Source organism: Megascapheus bottae, chromosome 30 (genome assembly GCF_031878675.1).
Source record: "Megascapheus bottae isolate mThoBot1 chromosome 30, mThoBot2.hap1, whole genome shotgun sequence".
Taxonomy (NCBI): Eukaryota; Metazoa; Chordata; class Mammalia; order Rodentia; family Geomyidae; genus Megascapheus; species Megascapheus bottae.
Window position 1 is genome coordinate 14,390,090 of NC_143538.1, and position 22,300 is coordinate 14,412,389.

Here is a 22,300-nt window from a genome sequence, read left to right on the forward strand (position 1 = left end):
ATAGTAGAAATACTACATATACCTGTATATTCTCTGAAAAGATTTCAAGTAATCACTATATTTTTCCTTCTTAGAAGAATTAACATAGAGTTACTTCTCCACATATTGGTGAAAATCAAAATGAATCCTTTGAAGGTATGGAAGGAACTTCAGTGCAGGAGTTGACTTCCCAAGCCACAAGCCCTGCTCCACCCTCACTGCCTCCACACAGGCATCTCAGAGCAGTTGAGGCAGTCAAACGGCTGAGAGTCAGGCTTCCCAAAGAAACAATGTTTTGTCTCTCTTAGTTTTGCTTCACAGCTAGAATCCATTGCCTATTTTACCTAGATATCACCTGCTATTTATGGATATATGTGAAGGTCTTTGCAAAACAAAAGATACAGGGTCATCTCTATACCCCAATTCCTTTTTTTTTTTTCTTTTTTGCTCAGTCAAGGGGCTTGAACTCTAAGCCTAGGCACTGTTCCTGGGCTCTTCAGCTCAAGGCTTGCACTCTACCATTTGAGCCACAGTGCCACTTCTGGTTTTCTGGTGGTTAACTGGAGATAAGCGTCTCAAAGACGTGCATGTCCAGGCTGGTTTTAAACTGCAATCCTCAGATCTCAACCTCCTGAGCAGTTAGGCTTACAGGTGTGAGCCACCCGCACCTAGCTTAACTACTTCTTCTTACATCAGGACACATTGTTTTCTTCCTATTGCTACCCATCAGATGGAGAGACAAAGGAAAGAACCGCACAGGCCTACACGACCTGATCCATGCTTCCTTTATTCCAACCACTGTGCTGCATCCAAGCAACAGTACACAAGCCGGCAATCCACCGCAATCCAGGTGTACAACAATCTGAGGTTTACAGTACATTTAAGGCTTTTAAATTTGAAAAAGAAAGTTAAAACCAAAGAACCGCCCCCTCCACAGTCCCCAACCAATACAAACAGTGTAGCAATTTTAAGAATCTTACATTTCTGACGCTTATTTGGCGCAATTCCAGTGTCAAACCCAATAACTCCTAAACAGATTGGTTTAGTGAAATTTTAATTATATTCTTCAAAGCATAAACTTGGAATTTTTGTCTTGGAAATGTTATAAAAATTTTAATAGCAAAACATAGGAATAAAAACATATTAACAAAATGTATTCAATCATTTACATTACAAACAAGGAATCTGTAGTTCATCATTGTAGCCTGACAAAAGAAAACTACCCATTAAGAATCTATGCCCAATGTAATTGTAAATATGTACAGTACTTTAAAAAAAAGCCTACAAGGAGGGCTTTATAAGAGGAAAGTCAGCCAGGTTCTGTTAAGACTGACCCGACAATCAAAATATTAAAACTCTGTTGGCTGGTAATAAATTTACACTTAAAAAACCCCCAGCTCCTTTTGTGTAAGAATATGCCAGTTTTATTTCTATAGGTGCAGTTGGTTAGGCTGCTCATGACAGTTGCAGTCAAACATTCTTCAACTCATCTATTCAGGGAAAAAAAAAACCCAGAATGTTAACCAAAATAAGGGAATCCCACAGGAAGGAGTCTTCCAGTTATACTAGCACAGCTTCACAGATGGACTGACCCCAGGAACCCCATGGCTAAGAAAAAAACTGAGGTCAAATACTGAGAACACTGGCAGAGGGAGGGTCAAGTCAAATACCAATAAATCAGATGATGGTGAGGTGAGAAACAGAATTGGACACACTTTCTACAGTGCTGGAAAATGGTCCCAGTCAGCTGTCATTGCCAGTTCTTTTGCAGGCAATGAAGCTGGAAACCACTGCTCAGCTTAAGGGGTGGTGAGAATTAGAACAACCTCTACAAAAGATGTGGAGTAGAGCACCCTGAAAGGCTGGGCACTTTTTCATGGTGATTGGGTCGTTACAGCTCTCCAGTTAAAGCATGTGCAAAACAGTGGGTGCTTCTGTTCACAGCAAATGAGGTAAAGCAGCTGTCGTCTTCAGGAGTTTGGAAGTTCGTGCGATATGAATTGTTTTAGTCTCTCTAGATACTGTGCATAAAGCTCTATGTCGTTATGCCCAGCTCCTTCCACCCACAGGGGCTCCACGGCTCGAGGACAGCGCTCGTACATGGCGAGGCCATGGGAGAAGTCGATGACTTCATCCTCTGTGCCATGAATGACCAGCACAGGAGAGGTGACTTTCGATATCTTGTCAATGCTGCAGAGGAGAGAGCGTGAAAGATGCTTTAGCTGTGCTCACAGGAAGAGAAAGAGGGAAAAGGAGAGGAAGGGGAGAGGGAGGAGATGAAGGGGGAGAGAAAAAAGGAGAGAAGAGGAGGGGAAAGAGAGGAAGGACAGAAGAGGATGAGGAGGGGGGAAAGGAAGGGGAAAGGAGAAAAGGAAAAAGAGGAGGGAGACGGAGAGAAAGAGGAGAGGGAGTAGGAGGGAGGGGAAAGGAGAGGAAGGGGAAGGAGGGGGAGAGAGAAAGGGGGGACACTTTCATTACACACACAGGAAATAATGTCCCACCTGACAACACCACCTAGCGGATGTCATGGGCAAAGAACAAGGAAATTAGTATTCTGAGTTGTTGTTTTGTTTTGTTTTGTTTTAAATTAAAGACTAATTCCCACCCCCCTGAGCAATTTTAGGGTTACAGTAAAATTAAGAGGACATAGAGAGACTGTCCATGCACCCACATGACCAGGAGCCCCCACCAGAGGAATGCACCACATGACTACACTAAGCTAACCCTGCTTCCCTGCCTTCTTTTTCTAACAATTAATTTCTCCCTCATATACACTCAACTTTTCATTCTGGAATAAATTTGAATCTACACGAGACATATAGAGATAGTATAGGGTTTCTATATACTTCCCGTCTATTTCCTACAAAATGAACGCCAAGCATGACATGGTTTATTTGTCAAAGCTAAGAAACTAAGTTTGCTACATCATTACTAACAAGAAATTTGAGACTTTATTTGGATGTTATTTGTTACATAAATTCCCTTTTCTGTTTTAGGATACAATCAAGAATACATGGCATTTAGCTACAGCGGGGTTTTTTTTGTTTGTTTTTGCCAGTTCTGGGGCTAGAACTCAGGACCTGGGCACTGACCTTAGACACATTTTGCTCAAGGCTATCACCCTGCCACTTGAGCCACAGTGCCACTTCTGGCCTTTTCTGCGTATGTGGTACTGAGGAATTGAATCCAGGGCTTCGTGTATGCTAGGCAAGCACTCTAACGCTAGGCCACACTTCTGACCTTGTTTTTTTATTTAAAAGAAAAAAAAAAACTACTACTTAGCTTCACTGAAAGCTTAATGTGAAGCTTATATTGGGCTTCCAATTACTTCTGTGTATAAAAAACAACTCTCTCAGAGGATAAATGTCTGATATCTTCAAACATGGTACTTTACTTTAGGCTCTGAAGACACATTCAAGGAATGAATCAAAGGATTGTTAGCTTTGTTGGGCTGGGTGTCTGGATAGCTTCATTTAACCCACAAATAAATCAAGAAAAACAAATATCTCCTTTCTGTCCTCTTGCCAAAGATCTCTTAGCACTGACCTCTCTTTCTATAGTCCATCTCTGTCCAGAGTTACAAAAGAATATGCATGGGTACTGTTTGGGGAGTCTTTGTTAAAAGTAACAGCTAGCATGCACTAAGCATGCTCTGTACTTTCACATAGGATCTCATTTAATCCTCAGTGAATCACAGCCAGTGAGGGATGGTCATTTCCACATTATCCAGAAAGAAAGGGGAGCCAGGAGAGGATATGAAGTCGTAGACATGCAGCCATGGAGATAACAAGTGCTCTAACACCAATTACATGTTCTGAAGACTGACACGCAACCCACATGTGAGGATGACTCATGAACTGCAGCCACTTTGGGACAGATCCCATCGGCCACACCGTCTGCAAGGACAGCCACACCGTGGTGGCTTAGGAATCTTGTTTACAACTACACTTCCTTCCTTTCACTCAACTGAAAAGGTACTATTCCATCATCATGGTGGGCTTGCATCTGTGTTCACACTGCAAACTTAGGGGAATCTTGGACTGTCTACAGAGTATATCTGAAGTTTGATGCCATGGTCAGATCCTCAATGCAATGAAAAAAATATTAAAAATAACAAGTAAAAGAATAATCAGGACTTTGTGTTTATTTTTAATATTAAAAGGAATGAGAGTGTATCTCCTTCAAGAATAGGAAAATAATCAAGAAACTATTTTGCCATTTGGTAGAAATGCTAGAAAACATTCTATAGGCCGGGAGTGTGGCCTAGTGGTTCAGTGCTTGCCTAGCTTGCACGAAGACTGGGATTTGATTCCTCGGTACCACACACATAGAAAAAGCTGGAAATGATGCTGTGGCTCAAGTGGTAGAGCTCTAGTCTTGAGAAAGTCCAAGGACAGTGCTCAGGCCCTGAGTTCAAGCCCCAGGACTGGCAAAAAAAAAAAGAAAGAAAAAGAAAAAAAGTATTCTACAAATTCAGGTAGTGATCAAACTTAATGTGATATCAATAGTCTGCAATCTATCTTTCAATAGTTTATGCTACTGAATATGAGAAATAGCTTGTTTTTTCTGTTTTTAGTCAATCAACTTAATTAAGCCAATTACTTACCCTCTCTAAGCCTCAGTTTCCTGAGGAGTAAAGAAGTACAGCCAGTACAGAAATGCACAACAAACATCTGGTAAGTCAGACACAGCCTAAACTGTTGCTCATTATGAATAAGTAAGTGGTATTATCATGGATGTATTTTGAAGTATTGGGTAATTTAAGAGTTAGAAAAAAAAGGTTATTAATTTTGTTTACAGGGTAGCCCTGGCATTGCTTTCCCAAGACATGCAATAAACTGGCCTCTCATTACCAATTCAGCTCAAATAAGGCCACATTTGATGCATACTGGCCTACTTAACATTCCTAGACACACCACTAGAATGTGCAGTGCCATTTTCCATAATCCGGAGACAAACAGCACAGAACTGGAGTTCACCACGGAGGTAGTAGAGGGGTTTTTCCCGTGGAACGAGATAATCTGTACAACTGATGCTATGCAACAAAATGTTGTCCATGTTATCCATTTTCCCCTGGCAGTGGAAGAAAAGGGACAAGGAGCAGGTGGACAGAGTCCTGACGTCATATATCACTGCTTCTGCTGGCTTCTTCTGTCAGGGGCAAAATGAGCTGGGCACTGTGCTACTTCAGCAGTGCACTATGGGAAATGGCCAGGGCAAATGCTTTTTATTAACACTTCCCCATCTTTAAGGATTAAAAAGAAACCTACAAATTTTCAAAAAGAGGCTGCTTTACCATGTGTTTTCCCATGTGTTTTCTCTCGTCTATTACTGGGAACCAGGAAAGAGCAGCGGGGGTGGTCCACTGTTGCTCTGCCATCTCCACTGGGCTGGCAGGTGCTGCAGCATTTCTGCAACTCAAAGGGCAAGAGCAGCTGGAAATGGTGGCCAGTGGCATGTTCACATCCACTGCCTCTGCGGCTGGCTACCCAAATCACTTCACCTTTCTGTCCTTTACAAAGACAAGCTTTGTATGTTACCTTTCCCTTACCTGTCGCTGTCGGACTTGAAAATGTAAGAACAATTTCAGAGGTGTGCTTGCGTGTTGTTTTTGTCAGGCAGTGTTGGGACCACTACCAATTGCCTCATCACACATCTGTGGGTCACTCTTTCTGATTTAATCAGTAATACAGGTCCCTTCGAATGAATGAACGAATGGACACAGAACAAATGAATTGTGCTCAATAATACAGGTGGTGGCTCTGAATGAATGGGCCAATGAATGCTCAACTCTAAGCTGCCTCAGGTATGCAGGTGCCTTTTCTGTATTCTGTGTGGTAGGTTCAATCATTAGTCGTAGTTATCAGCACATTCAAGGTTCTCATATGCCCTCTGGAGACTTTCAGTGAGGCAGGGAGGCCAGCCAGCCTCGTTTCACAAACCCTATGGCCCCCAGCACACAGCCTGGTGCCTCTCTGCTCAGTAGACATTTAGGAGTGATATGTAGTTACAGCTACTCTAAATGTTAATCTCTGGCCAACTGTGCACAAATGTGAGCATACCTGGGGAAGGCGTCAAAGCAGTATGTTTTCCTGGTGTCTGGAAAAGCCACTCGCAAGCCAGACATGAGCGGGGAGTGGAGGATTACTGCCGCACACTCGTACCGCGAGGCCAGGTCCACAGTGGGCACAGTCCCTATGCTCTGGCCATAGAGGATGATGTTCTCAGGGCTGACGCCGTACCTGAGGGGACAAGAGGGCGCAGGCTATTAGCTGGTGGAAGGAGGGGGGGAGGGAGAATGAGAGAAAGGAGGAGAGAAGCAGAGAGGAAAGGACGGAGGCAGGGAAAGGGAGGGAGGGAGAGAAAGAAACAAACAACACCTCAAAACTACCACATATTCTAGATTAAAACCACAACATCTCACTGTATACTTTAACTTAAAATGAACAAAACTTGATTTTTTAAAATGTTAGAGGACAATGCTAGTACTAAATGATGAACATTCTACAAAATTTTGCGCATTTTTTTCTGGCTACTTAACTAAATGAATGTACTACAAATTTAATTTCAGTTCTACACATTCATCTCATCTCCTACTATTTCTTTTTAAATGATTTCTTTGATATCAGAAGTGAATTCTGCAGTAAAAATGAACACATGCTTGGTAAATTACAATTATTAAGAACTCTTCAGTGAAATCCTAATGATATGAAAGAGAATTCATCAGAAAGAGTCACTGAGAAACAATAGACACTGGAAGACAATTATATTTTCCTTAGCCTCTTCTCAGCTAGGTGCTTGCAAATCTTTCCATTTGTTCTGTTAGTTTTTACTTAAGTTAATACCACCTGGATTAGAGACCACCCCTCCAGGTCTCCAGGCACAGGCCCCTGCCAGGGCCTCCCCCATGGCTCCCATGGGCAGGATATGAAAGGAAGGTGTGATCTTTTTCCTCCCTTCAGGTGGGAGGCAGAGGTCACATGGTAAGGATATAGAATGCAGAATCAGTATGGATTTCTCACTTCTCCCAGCTTGCTCTAGCACGTATTTTTAGTCACTAAACCCAGCCACTTCTGTTTTGGAGGTGCTTTCCAGACACCAGTTGCTGCTTTGTGGTACCCCTATCACATAATCAGGGCCTGCCTATTAGAACAGGGTGTGGACAGGCTATGCCTGTCCAATAACCAGGGTTCTCCCCCCACTCACAAGGTTTTTATGCAGTCCCTACAACTTCTGCTTCTCTGTGCTTTTCCATGCTTTGGCTGCTCCAGCAGGTCTTCCTTCAATCTGTTCTGTCTCCTTGTGACTTCTGTGTATCACGGCATGGCAGATGAGGAGGCAGGTGTCCTAGTTCAGGAACTACTGACCTGGTTTTAATTCCCTATATCTCTCTGACTCACACTAATGGCACACTCTGACAGCTTTCCAGCTTCTACTTTCTTCCCAGAGCAGAGCCTGGGGAGACATCTTTCCCCTCCTGCCCTACTATCCCTGTCTGACCCTTGCTGCCCTCGCAGCCCTCCCTACACAAACCTCAGCACTCTGCAGTTCAACCCTGTATTTCCATCTCACAGGTGTCCTTGGAACCAAGAAACAAAACAACTCTTCTATGTCACTTTGCTGACCAAACTTCATAGCAAGTCTGAGGAACAAAGTCCATATCCTCACAGCAGCCTACCGCTGACTGTCTGACCTTTCTCCTGGGACCCTCCTGCTCCTGCAGGCTGGCTCCTCACCAACTCACTAATACATGAAAGGCCCTCACTGCTCTGGATCAGTCAGCTTGGCGGCATCTCTAGCTTTGAACAGACTGAAAATGGCCAAAGAACTAAACTTTATAGTTATCATTACAATGGGTACAAAATCTATTCAAGTTCAGAATGTTGGAGCTGGGAGATGAGTATCACCTGATCTAGGAAGCACATGAACATTAGTGCTTTTAGGCATGAGGTAAGATCACCTCAGCTCCAGCACAAGAATTTGTCTCCCAGTTCTTGTCAGGGAAAAGCTAGGGTCCTAAGTTACTACTCTAGAAGCAGCATGTGCCTTAGCAAAGCCACACACTGAGCTCTCAGCTCTCACACACAGGCTGCAGAGTCCAGGCTGACCACTGCATACAGATGTGCATCCAAGAGAAGCCTACAGGAAGAGGGAGGGCTGGGGCAGGAGACTGGGGAAGGAGGCTGGAGCGAGGGGAAGGGCTGGGGCAGGAGACTGGGGAAGGAGGCTGGACTGCCAAGGTGATGGTGCCCATGGGAAACTGGTTTGTTTTCCTTTCATTGTAAAGCTTTCTTTTCTTTCTGTGTCCACGACCCAGCCTGGCCTCCGAGACACATGCATCCTGTTTAAATGAATGGGCCCGGACTTACTTAGCCTTTGTCCAACCTTTCACATTTATCCTCAGAAGGAGCATGCTTGGCACAGTTCCTCTGGCTTTGAAGTCAGTATTTTAAATATTTCAGAGATGAAATCCTAGGGGAATGTCTGACGACAAAGGATGAAGATACACACAGAAGTACCATGAAGTGCAGAGGCCAGGGCATAAACAGGCCCTGTGTGACCACATAAAGTCCACGGGCAGAGAGGGAAAACCAAGCCTGTGCTTTCTGTGGTCATCAGCACACCCCCACTTTATCCTATGACCAGGAGGAAGCGTGAAAAGGCACTCACGACATAAAACACGGTTTGGAAAGCATTTTGGTGCTTTATTAGTAAAAAACTCAGAAATCTGTTTCTCCTGGTGTTAATTCCAATGGCAAAAACACAGGCAACACTGAAAATTCTCTGCTTCATTGGTGTTGTTTGAGAAAAGCAAAAATTTAAAGGTGGTGATGTTGGCTGTGGCTATTTCTTCTTGTTTCTAATTTGAAGTGATCTGGTTAAAACAGATGCTTATAAACAATGTGATTAATTAATTATGACCTCTGAAGTTTTAAAATGCCAAGCTAAGGTAGCACTCCACTGTAGTTATAAAGTCAAATAAGCCAACAATACTGTTGAAAGTAGCACCATGACTCCAATTCAACACTGAATAAACTATGTGCTCCTGGCTTCACAGAGGTGGGGAAACAAGGAAAAGTAGATGCAAATAAGAAAGAAGGGAAAAGGGAGCTGATAGTTGCCTTTAGCAGAAGTCAGAGCTTAAAGACAAGGTCAAAGGAAAGAGTGTGAAAGCATCAGAGGAAAGGCAAGCGTAGCTTAAGAGAACACCCCTGCTCAGGCCTGAGGAATTTTTCATGCTAGGAAACAACAGAATGTACAAAGAGGGCAGAACAAGGGAATGAAACGGCCTGGAGCTGGGCACAGACCCTGAGAACATGAATACTGGCTGAGCTCATTTCTGGGTACATCGAGACTCTCCCTCCCAGGCAGAGGCATGGCTGCCAAATGCTGAAGGCTCTCACAGGCCCAGCTTTGACTCAGAAATAAGAATCTGGGTAGAGCACCATCCAGAGCACTGGCTGAGCACAGCAGAGGGGAGAGCTGCCCAGGGTGACGGCTCCAGTCCAGGGCAGAGAGCCTCCGCGTCTCTCGGGAGGGGACCCTGGTCGCTGTGTAACAAAGGGGCACAATGCACTCAAATGGTTACTATGGTAAATTCTGTTTGATTTTAACACAACTTAAAAAGAAGAGGCAATTATTCCTCTTAAATAATGTCCTTATTAATACAATGGAAAATTCTAGTTCTCTTGAGGTCCAAGTGGGATTTTACTATGAAACACAGGAACAAACAGTAAATGTCATCTTTTATTGTTTAAAAAAACCTCTAAAATCTAAGTGCATTAAAATCGTAGTAGTATGTATTAAAGTTAAATTGTAAACATTAAAATTGCCTGTAGTTCCAGCTACTTGGGAGCCTGAGGCAGGAGGAAAACTATGGCTTATCTCAAAATATGTGTGTGCAAGTGTGTGTGTGTGTGTGTGTGTGTGTGTGTGTGTGTGTGTGTGCAGTGTGCATACAATCCTGTGTTCTTTACAAATCTAGTGGACCGTCTACTCCTGGTAGACCTTAGGGGGAGGCAGAAGGCAGAGGGAAGTCTGAGATCTTAAAATAACTCAATTCAAACATAACATTGACCCCTCCTGACGTGAAAACTCTCCTTGGTTAAAGCACGATGATCCTGCCATCCCTCTTCTTGGGAGATGAAAGGGCTCCATCATGAACATTACAGAAGACAGTCAGTGCACTGAGTGGGAGCGTAGGCAGCGATATCTTCCATTGGAATAAGACCTCCAACTTCTATATTTGAACACTCAAGGGCAGCTGCTACACCGGCCAGCTGCATACTAATGTGCCACCCCCACCCATCTGTCAAGGACACAGGATTTAGGATTATTCACCTCTAGAACCACCAAACAGCGGGCTAGGACTACATACTTCAGAGACCTAACCTACAGCCCTCCATTTCCTCTTTCAAGTCAGCCTAAAATAAGACCTGGAGTAATTTCAATGTTACCATTTAATTAAAATACTATGTAGTATATAAATTCGGTGAAGTAAAAACTTACCTCCTTATTTATCCTAAATAAGAAGCCGCTTCTGGCCCCTAAGAACATCATGTATTATGACATTAATAATTCAAAAAACCCACCTAACCACATTCCATTCCATTCACTCCACCATAACCACTTACGATAGGTACACTTATAACACAGTCTCTTGAGTAAATGCAAGAACCAGCATAAATAGCATCACATATATACAGGCAAAACTGAAAGCTCAGAGGTAAGCAATCAGAGGTGTGTCTGTGCACTTGTGTGTGCGTGTTGGTCTTGGCGCTTGAACTCGGGAAGTACAAAAGCAAACAAGGGTGGTGGTTAATATCTTGGACCTCACTAGTCAGCACTGTGAGGAAATGAAGTTCAGGTACTCAAAAGGATTTCTTTCCCCACCCCACTCTGCCCTTCTCACATCAACACTGTAGCAGAGGAATGCCACTGTACTGGAATGCTGCTGCAAGTCCTCTGGTTACCAGATGCTCCTCTGTGGTAACTATATTCAAGACTCATCCAAAAGTCAAAGTGGAATATTAAGACGGTCAGGGGCAAGGAGTTATTGATGGGTGGAACATATGGCTTAAAAACACAGAAAGGCCAGTAACAATGCCGTTCTATGTCTCAGGCTCGCCATAGGGATGCACTGTGTTACATCCACCCTTTTAAGATCTCTAAGGGTCATCAGACTGTTTACTTGCTGTAAACCATAATCACTTCCCTAGCAATGGAAAAGGTAGAACTTTAAAATCCAGTGATAACTGTGAAGCACTCATAGGAATCAGAATACCTAACCAGAGAAAGGACTGTGTCTCCTAATATCTTTGGCTATAATTCAGGAAGACTAACCTTCCTGGGAGTGAGTGGGGAGGTAAGGAGTTTTATGATTTCCTTTATTGGTGGCATCTTGTACTATCAATGCATCCTGCCGAGACCTAGAGATGCTCAGGACAAGGCTCAGTCCTCTACTGCAAAGCCCCTCACTTGAAGACCAAAGGGGCTTATACTTTCTAGGAACTTCAAGGGACCTGGCCTTCTGACTGCTAAGAACCCCAGGAGGGTAGAGAAGCTTCCAAGCTCAGGACCCAGGAAACCACAAGGCCAACTCAGGCTCTCCCCAGAGAGGAAGCCCTCTGTCAGGCACACTAACATTGCAGAGGATCCATAAAAATACTGCATTTTCTCTCAAAGATTTCAAATCTGCACCTAAACAGATCTAGCTCAGTAGAAAACACTAGTTCTTGTTTGAAGAACGGGAGTAAAAGATGTGGCCAAACATGGAAAGACTGCATTCCTGGTCCACTTGGATGCAGCTGTATTTTTTTTAACAACTATTTTTTATAGACTGACAAAAAGCATTAGAGAGCAAACTACAAAAGTGACCATGAACAGTGACAAACGCCGACTGGGTGTGATGCTATGACCCAGGAAGGAAAACTTGGCTCCTCACCTGCTTACCACAACACACGGCAAAAAGATACTGCAAGGACCAGCCATAGCTTCTGTCCTTGAGTGCTGTGCTCGCTTCCTTTTTCAAACAGCTACAGAAAGTACTGATGCTCGGGCAGAGAGGGGGGCAGAGCAGCTACAGGATGCAGCCTGCTGGCTACTGCTGGAGATAGACGGGTGCACACAGGGGGCTTACTTCCACATCTGCTTTTCTTTGCAAATAATGTGAGATTTTGTCATGCTGCTTTTGTTGTTGTTGTTGTTTTAGAATACAGCATGGGAAGGGAGAAAAGGGAGCACACAGGCCTCATAAGGCAGAAGGGATGAAGTTAGTCAGGGCATTAGTAGAAGATAATTTTAAAAGAAACTTTCTTGTAAATTCTGCCCTGTCCTTGTTATCTTACACTTAAAGCACCTATAATCCTTCCTTAATAGCCACAACCACATGTCCAGGTATCAGACAAACATGAGAACAAGACAGTCACAGATACACATCCAGAGGACAGTGGTCTGCCCTGAGACTAGCTAGCCTCAAACACGTATCACCTCACGAAAGGCAAACAACTCCTTGCTCCTCTAAACACCTCTGTGGCGTTTCTTGAAATGGTCCCAGACAGGTGAGATTTGCCATAAGAAAGTAAACTTTGTTTTCTGTTCCCTGGGTCCACATCATCCCTTACGGTGTCCACAGGCTGGGTCATACTTCCACTCCCCATCCGGGACAGAATGTCAGCAGGAAGCTGGGACTGTGACAGCTCCCGGCTGATACTGCTATGGCAGAGTCAAGGAAATTATGATCCACCCATTTTGTATCTGCAAACACTGCTAGCTGCAGTGTTTATGTATGTTTTTGTTATGTGTTAATATGTATCCAAAATGTGAACATATCTCACCACTGCTGCTGGTACTACTGTGGTTTGAGCCACTATCACCTCTCAGTCAGTAAAGTACTGAGTCATCTCCAGTCCTGTCCTCTGCATCCCAGACCTCTTCTGCTCCAACCCCTCTGACTTCACTGGAACTGGCCAGCCACACTTCAGTGTCTTCATTGTCAGGAGTCATTCCTGTGCAGTGCTAACCCCTAGTGCTGTAGGCTAGACCATTCCCTGGACGAGGCAGACCCTAACCACACTCTTAAACTTGCAGTCCGCACATCCACTCTCTAGTTCTCCCAACAGCAGGTGTGGTGGTTCAGGGACCAGTTATCAGGGGAAACGAAAAGGACGAAGGACAGGAGTCTTCAGTGTGGAGTATAGATAATGGAAAGGAGTGCTACATGGCTGGAATGCTGTGTGCACAGGACACAATCCCAGGACAACAGGAATCCTGGCTTTGCAAGGTCCCATTAAGCATCAGGAGAGGAGGCAAGGACAGAAGGCCTCAGTCCTTCTCACCCACCACTGCACACCTGTCTTATTCCCTGCCTGAATGTTTATTTTTAGCTAACCATGTCTCTAATCTATCTTCTTGAAGTGTTGAGTAGAAAAACTAATTTACTCCAATTAACATATGACAACATAATCATTTTTTACTTACTTTATTCAGCCTCCTTATACGATAAGAAATATGCTTAGAAATAATATTAAGTTTGAAATAGCTTAGGTTTAGAGCTGTAAGGACAATGGTGATAGTTAAACACCACTATCTCTAAATAGGGAACTTCAAATCTCCTTAAGTGACTATGACAACAGGAGTACAGTCAATTTTGTGAACCAAATCAGCGCAAAAATTTTATTTTGGCACCACAACCTTTGAGTCAACCTAGTTATCATTGTGTAGGGTTTCGATATGTCTATGATACTAATGGCAGTTTGGGATCAGTTGGAATTCTCCTGATTACTGATGGCTGTGGCTGGCATAGTAACACCGAACATTGAGAAACTTGCTCTGTAGATATGTTCTGAATACAGGCTTGCTCTACACATACACACACCCAAGAAATTTCACTGTAACCACTTACAAATGTAAAGTATGATCAGAATTGAGAGTTAGTTCTCTGAAATCCTCAGTGATCAGCAAGTCACTAATACACACAGGAAGGCCGAGTCTGAATGACCCAGACTTCCTGGAAACACGTTTCCAATTTCACCATGGTGCCACAGTCCTTTCACACTCTAGAGTGAATCAATAGTGTGAAAATTATCAATGCGCTCCATTACAGGGTCTTGAAAACTATGAGTCGGAGACACACAGCATTATGGGAATATTCAATATTTTAAAGGGAAATAAGTGGTTCAGTTCCCTTGGCCAACTTCAGAGAAAAGGCAAGATAATTCTCTCTGCTGAAGACTGTCCTGTTAGTATAGAGCCCCTAGAATATCCCGAGAGGTACAAAGGAGAAATGTGTCACCGGTCTTTCATCCCTGATTCTGCCTACAGAATCCAAATCCTCTGGTTCCACCTCCAGTCCTAAGAGTTACACCTGGAAACAACAAAGCAAGAGCAAGAGGCGGTGGTTGGCAAAGTAATTGTAGGTGTTAGATTAGGGGAAGGTTTCCTCCCCTTTAAGGATCTCCTTTAGGGACATAAACACCTTGATGGATGAAGTCCTTCTGTAGTATATACCACTCCCCAAAGCTCTTTGAGCCATAAGGACCAAACCCAAGGACAGCCTCTTTCCTCTAATCTACAAATTAAAACCAAATCATCTCTGCTCCTCTTCTACACCCATACCTGGTACACTAATCTTGAGCTAGGTATCAACACACAGGCAATGCATAACACTTGAGACCCATTTGTCTGGTTTTCAGCACCATCTGACAATTCTAGAAGCAGTCCTCAAAAACAGCCTCATTGTGTGGAAGGTATCATTAAGCGTCAGACATGAGGTAGTTGTGGCTCCCCGTGTTACTGCTCTTGCATTATCATTACTTTAACTAAGGCTCAAAAAGGTTAGGACAGCAGCTAGTCAGTGGCATGGGAAGGACCTCAACTCAGGTCTGACAGACTCCCAAACCTGTTCTTAATCACAAGATACCTGGCCAGAAATCATGGGCCTCGGGGAACAAGACTCCTCTTGACAGCTTTGCCTGTGCTCCTGGGACTGACGAGATGGAGACCATTTCAGGGGTAAATCTTCTAAAGGAAGGAAGAAGACTAGGACAGTTCTAGCTCCAGTCACTCTCCCCTTCCCTTACTCAAGGCCTGGCTGATTCCCATTCAAAAAGGCACCTGCTCCCCTCTGTTTTCCCTCTGTTATGTTGAGGTTCACTTACTGTGACTTTACTGTATCAGTGGCTTAAAAAAAACAAACATACATAGCTATAGCTCACGTATGGTGGGAGTTACATTCCAGAGACCTCAGGGTAGGTGAAAATCCACAAAGTGGCAACAAGTGAACCATGATTCAGCGAGGGATGACAATTCCATGCTGCTGGTTCGTGGATTTTCACCTCTCACAGGGTCTGTGGACCATAACTCCTGCCATAGGCGAGGATCACTGTAACAGCTGTTGTAACACCATGCTAAGTGTAAGCAAGCAGACCAAGTGCTACATCCTGATATGCCAGTCACTTGTCATTGCTATGACAAATGTTGAGAAAACTTAAGGAGGAAGGATTTTTTGGCGGTTGGCCAGTTCCTGCTTTAGGTCTGAAACATCATGGTAGAAGGGCATGGTAGAGGAAAGCCGCTCATCTCATGGCAGCCAGGCTCAAACAAGTGGGAAGAGGATGCACACACGATGGACCCATCGAAAGTACAATCTTGTTGACCCAATTCCTCTCATCAGGTCCCATCTTCCACCAGTTCTAGTCCCCCAACAGTCCAGTCAATTATGCCTTCATCACTGGATTATTGAAATGTAGACATAGAGGTAATTCAAAATTTAGCATTATCCAAAACAGTATCTGCTAATTCACCAAAATGTGCCAGAAGTCTTCGAGAAATAACTCCTATCAATCACCGACTTGTTACAAGACACAATTCAGGGCAAAGGCTCAGGCTTTCATCTGATAGATGGTTGACAAAGGAGCAATGTTTACATAAATTTTTCTATAAAATATGAAGTTTGAATTTTTTTTCCTATTTTTTTATTGTAATTAGTAAAAGGGTTACATGATATTTGCCAGATAGAAAGTGCATTAATTCACATACATTGATACCCTTTGACATGTCTTGGTACCCATTTCCCTCTGAAGTTTGAATTTTTATGCTCTACTTGTGAAAAGATCTGATGTCAACCTTATTTTTAATATCTATACTAACGGCAATTCTACCAATTAATCGTGTGTGTGTGCGCGCATGTATGAGAGACAGACTGACAGAGACACTTTCCTGGAACAGGCGGCTTTTAGGTACCTGTGGATTCTGCCCCACACATCAGCATATGGCACACCCTTATCTGCTAAACCATTTTCCTAAGGAGGTGGTCTTCTTCAGAACTGGAGAAGACCAAGGATCCTACAAGACACACGACTCACTTCCCTACTGGACAGGCCGCTTGCCCAGAAGGGCACAGGAGAACCTAAGAGCACACGAGAGAATGCAGATGGAGACAAACCACGCGAGTTGCCAAGTGTGTGAGGCGGGCGACAGCGTCTGAGAGGGAGCAGCAGAGGTCTGCTAGGGCTCTGGGAAGAAACCCAAGTTCATCACAGCAGGGCTGCGTCGAGCTGGGCGGGAAGGGGCACAGTCACAAATAGGTGACTCAGTCTGCTCACTCACAGACTTTCGTCTTGGCTGGGGGGTGAAACTCCAGCTCCAGGTCTGCTTGTTTCACCCGGTCCACCCCCAGGCCCCGCCCCAGCGTGCCCGCCCTGGAAGGGCTCAGTGAGCCTGGGCTCCGAGGGCGTTAAGTCAAGGTCAAGAGACCCCGGCGCGGCGCTGCCACCCGGGGCCAGCCGCAAACGGCCAGCCCAGCAGGGCCGGCCCGCCCCCTGTGCCCCGGGACGCCGGCCACCACCTGGCCCCCCACCTCCTCCGCGGCTGCCCGGGGAGCCTTTTAGAGGTCATCCCACCCAGCCCCCTGCCTTCACCGGGAAACGGCGCGGCAGACTGCGGAGTCTGGCCAAGGTCACTTCTGCCTGGGGACTCCAGGCTCGGGCGCGCGGGCTGCGTGCTTCCTCCGCCCGGTCCTGAAACACCCCGGGCGGCCAGTGGCGGGCGGGGGCCACGACCGACCCGGCCCGAGCCCGCCGCGGCTCCCCGCAGCCGCCTTGCCCCCGCCCGGCCCGCCCGGCCGCCCAGCCCGCGGCTCACCGCGTGCGCAGCGCCTGCCAGGCGGCGTCGATGTCGGCGTACAGGTTCTTCTCCGAGGGCTTGCCCGAGCTGACGCCGTACCCCGAGTAGTCGTAGGAGAAGATGTTGCAGTTGATGCGCGAGCCCAGGCCGATGTAGAAGCTGCACATCTGGCCCAGGTCCACGGCGTTGCCGTGGGAGAAGAGCAGCGTGTAGCGGCTGGCGGGCGCGCAGCGCACGAACATGCAGCCCAGCCGGTTGTCGCGGGCGGTGCGCGAGAAGAAGACCTCGACGGCGTCCAGCTCGCGCTGCGAGTACTGCCAGTCCGCGCGCTCGCTCAGGTGCAGGCTGCACGCGCCGGCCGCGGGCCCGGGGCCCGGCCCGGGCCCGGCGCCCTCCTCGGGCGGCGGCGGCGCCGGCTGGGCCGCGGAGGCGGAGGCGGAGGCGGAGGTGGAGGCGGAGGGGGCGGCGGCGGCGGCGGCGGCCGGGGCGGGGGCCGGGACCGAGCCCGGCGCGCCGGGGCCGCGCTGCTCCGGCGCCAGCACAGTGTAGGTGGGCTCAGGCGGCAGGAAGGCCAGCTTGGCGGCGATGCGGCTGGGGCACGGCGGGCAGCAGAAGAGCCAGCACAGCTCGCCCAGCGAGAAGCCGTTCATCCTGGGGCCCGGCTCGGGCATCGGGGCGGCCTGGGCCCGCCGGCGGCGGCCGGGCTGGCTGGCTGGCCCGGAGCGGGGCGCGCGGCGCGGCGCGGCGCGGGGCGGGCGGGCGGGCGCGCGGCGGCGAGCGCGGAGCGCGGAGGGCGGCGGCGGCGCGGCCCGCCGCGGAGGCGGAGGCGGAGGCGGAGGCGGAGGCGGAGGCGGGGCGGGGAGGAGGCGAAGCGGGGCGGGGCCGGCGCGCCGGGACCCGTCAGGGGCGGCCTCGCGGCCCGGGCGAGGCGGGAGCGGCCGCTGCCCGCGTGCTGCACACAAAGCCTGCGGCGGCCGCCATGGCTCCCGCGCGCCGCCCGCCCCGCACGCCCGGGGCCACTTCCGGCTTTCGGAGACGCGAGCCGGGCGCTGGGCGGGGTCCCGGAGGCCTGCGGGGCGGGCGAAGGCCGCACCTGTCTGGGCCCCCCCGCACCAGCACGGAACCCCCGCACCTGCCCAGACTCCCCGCACCTGCCCGGAACCCCCGCACCTGCCCGGAACCCCCGCACCTGCCCGGAACCCCCGCACCTGCCCGGACTCCCCGCACCTGCCCGGAACCCCCGCACCTGCCCGGAACCCCCGCACCTGCCCGGCCTCCCCGCACCTGCCCACTCCCCCCCACGCACCTGCCCGCCGCCCCCGCACCTGCCCGGCCCCCCGCACCAACCCCCCAGCGCCTGCCCGGCCCCCCCAAATCTGCCCGGCCACCCCGCACCTGCCCGGCCCCCCCAAACCTGCCCCGGGACCCCCGCACCTACCCTGGCCCCCTCACCTTTCCTGGGCTCCTCGCACCTGCCCGGCGCCCCCCGCACCTGCCCGGCCCCCCACACCTGCCCCGGGATCCCCGCACCTGCCCCGGGCCCCGGCCGCTCTCCACTCCTCCGCTGGAACCAGGACCGGGGTGCGGGGCAGCGTGTGCGGGTCTCGGGGTGATTGCCCCTTCTCGCCCCCTTCGCGGGGATTCCTTTCCCCCATCCAGGTCTCTGCTCGTGATGGAGATTTGGGGTGCCGCTAGGTGGAGGGAGGAGAGAGCCCCGTGGAGAGGCTGCCATCCGTTCAAGACCAGCGTGTGGATCCCCTGGGAGACCCTCGATGTGGATCCCCCGGGAGACCCTGGGTGTGGATCCCCCGGGAGACCCTCGGTGTGGATCCCCTGGAGACCCTCGGTGTGGATCCCCTGGAGACCCTGGGTGTGGATCCCCCGGGAGACCCTCGGTGTGGATCCCCCGGGAGACCCTGGGTGTGGATCCCCCGGATGACCCTGGGTGTGGATCCCCCGGGAGACCCTCGGTGTGGATCCCCGGGAGACCCTCGGTGTGGATCCCCTGGGAGACCCTGGGTGTGGATCCCCCGGGAGACCCTCGGTGTGGATCCCCGGGAGACCCTGGGTGTGGATCCCCCGGGAGACCCTCGGTGTGGATCCCCGGGAGACCCTCGGTGTGGATCCCCCGGAGACCCTCGGTGTGGATCCCCCGGAGTCCCTCGGTGTGGATCCCCCGGAGACCCTCGGTGTGGATCCCCGGGAGACCCTCGGTGTGGATCCGCGCTCGAGGGAGGAGCGCGCGGCTCCTTCGGTGATCCGAACCTCGGGTCAGTGTTTTGGAAAGGTTTCGGCGTCACGGGTGTCTGTTTCTGCTGCGTTTCACCTTTCCAGGGGACATGCCTTTACCTCCATCGCATCCTCTCTTTACCTGTGAAATATGCTCAACTGCTATACCGGGCTCTACTGTATTTAGCAATAAATCATATTGAGGTTGTCGTTTCTGTGTCACACGAAGTCGATTTTCTGGTCGTCACTAGGAATTCCGTCGCTTTGCAGTGCTGATTTCTCCAGAATTGTTTTGGTCTCGGTTTTTAAGTGAACTTGATCATGATGTGTGAGACAGTCTTGGCTCTGGTGCTCTTCTGACACTAGCGGAAGATTCAGGACTGTTTTGTGTGTGTCTTGAGAAAAAGAGGTAAATCTCCATGGAGTGGGGTTGAGGCTCATTGGTCAGTGTTTTATTCCGTAATGCAGGGCAGGAATAGAACTTCCAGAACCAAGATAATAGAGTGAGCAAAATTGTCATTTTAGACTAGATGCCCAGAACTGTAAGAATTCCACATGTAAAGCACAGCTGCTCACCCCTAAATGCCAAATCAAGAGACACAGTGAAGGAAAGAGGAAGGAGACTTCTTACATGGCACAGGCATGCCACTGGAGGAGGCAGTCAGTCATCTTCCCAGCACAGGTGTTAGCTACAGATTTAAATATAGGAGTGGGGGACCGGGCAAATACGCTCAGACAGCCCCAGTCTCTGTTCTGTGTCTCAGCTCTGGTGTGGGGGCAGAGTCCACTGCTTTGCCGCCCAAAGGGTGCAGCTTGGGGAGGGCAAACATGTCACTGACACCTGGCCCATGGTCTGGTCCTTTCTATATTGCAAAAACACAGGTGAAACATGGAGACTGGGACTCCCAAGATTTTTTTTTTCTTTCTGTTTTTGGTTAATTTGTGTTTCTAAATACTGAGTCAGTGGTTTTCAGCAAAAGTGATCTAAGCACCTGTTACATGGTTTCATGTCTCTTGGCCAATCTTTCTCAAACACCATTGCTCTCACCTTCCTTGGTAATAGTGGAAGTGCAGCTTAGGAGAGGGGCTCTGATGAGAGTCACTTTTTTATATTGAAGAGAAAGCCTTTTGTGTTACAGGTGTTCTATTGCAGTGTTTACATTGTTAGGAAACATTTAAAGCTAAGAGTTTGCCTATTTAGTCTCTGTGACTGTTCACAAAGTATTTTTGTGCATTGAGAATCATTATATTACTACAAATAAAGAAGCAGATAAAAAGCTTTTTATTTCCATCCGGTTTCCAGGGTACAGAAGTAGATAAGGGAGCACTAATTCCCCCGGGGAAATGTGTTTATTCATGTTTGTGCTCATGCTAACTCTAAGACTAACTTTGTGGGGCCATGTGCCATCCTGCATAGCCACCAAGTTTCTCTCGCCATGTACACACCGTGTGCATGCCCCTACAGCCAATGGGAAAGTCTGTGTGAGCACAGATTTGAGACACACTGCTTGGAGCTAGAGGGCTCATAATCAGAGACATCTGATTACACATCCACAACAGTGCAGCAGTGTGGAGAACCTTGACATTCAGCACAGAGAAACAAAGGTCAGGGATTTCCAGGGTTCCACCCTGTGTGATTCTTCCTAATTCTGTGAAATTGTGTAGAGTGAGGTCTAACTTTCGTGAAGTACTGCCGTGAGTCAGTCACTGAGCTGACCTGGGGAATGTGACTGTACACGCTCATGGTGTGATCTTTTACTTGGAATGGTTATGCCCTGCCAAACCAGCCAGGACGGATGAGCAAAGCAATATGCTAAGTAACTGACTGTGCAGGTTTCTTGGATAATACTGTGCCTTTCCATCTTCAAGTTTGTCTTCTATGTTGGTCTTCTGGTGTTGAGTTGCTTAAGATTGCCTAGATTTATAACAATAAGACTATCATTTGGTAAGAGAATGAGCTATATACTGTTGACCATGGAAGAAGAATTTTCATGCTCAAGAATCAAATCTGTGGGTCAGATCTACTGTCTTTGTTTTGCCCTTTCCATTTGTTTACTCTGACAGTGAATGTGTTGTGAAGTCAGGGACTTTACCTATCGTGTCTACTGCTGTTTCCTATAACTAGGAGGTATTATGTAAGAATTAAATTGGTCAACACTGAGTGACTGATTCAGTGAGTCTGTCAGCAGACCAGGCCTGCTCTTTCTGGTGTCGACAAGAATCTGCACTTGGGCTTGAGTCATGCTGAAGGAGGAGGGCCCTGGACGCTCCACTTCACCCTCTCCGTCATGTCAACCTCACTGCCAGAGTCATCCTGAGACACCAGAAGGGTGGGATTAACTATAAGCATCCTGTGACAAATGATAGAACTTCCCCTCAGGTAGACAGTGTCTTCTTACCTTGACCCAACATCCTGGGATTCTGACATCAGAACATCTCGGAGTATTGATCACCAGAGCACACCTTGGACCAGAGGCGCCGAAGCATACACACCAACAGAGTTAAGTTAACTTCTAAAGCCATTTATCAGTGCAAAAGCTTGGATTCACCTTCGTTCTTCAACACTACTTCATACTGATTTTCACTGTGTACTCAACAAATATTTATCAATGAAGTATGTATTTTTTAATAAATCATAAGCCACATCATACCAATAAAATAATAAGAGATGGGCTATATAGTACTGAAAAGAATGCCAGAGAGTGGTGGTTGTCACCAACATGGTCTCTGCTAAATTCCATCCCTCCCTCATTAAGAGGTTTATCTTATTCTTCCACTCCCTCAAAATTGGTGTTGCCTAGTCCTGTTTTGATTAAGAAAGTTAGGTAGGATTGTTCTGGGAGACTTCTATGCTTAGATCCTAAGAAAAGTTATAGTTTCCTTTTGATTGTCTTGACATGTTTCTTTGGAGGAAGCTAGCTTCCATGCTGTAAGGAAATTCAAGCTGTCCAAATGCAAGGTCTGACCA

At 47.8% G+C, this 22,300-nt stretch overlaps 1 protein-coding gene across 1 annotated transcript; it reads right to left on the reverse strand.

Moving 5' to 3' along the window:
- Positions 1-750: 750 nt before the first annotated feature.
- Positions 751-17,810, reverse strand: Abhd17c (abhydrolase domain containing 17C, depalmitoylase). The gene is made up of 3 exons (XM_090321533.1): positions 17,122-17,810; positions 6,042-6,221; positions 751-2,169 (listed from the first exon to the last, which is right to left on the reverse strand). Exons 1-3 carry the CDS (start codon positions 17,772-17,774, stop codon positions 1,950-1,952), a joined length of 1,053 nt encoding a protein of 350 aa, XP_090177659.1. The 5' UTR covers positions 17,775-17,810; the 3' UTR covers positions 751-1,949.
- Between the last annotated feature and the right edge of the window lie 4,490 nt (positions 17,811-22,300).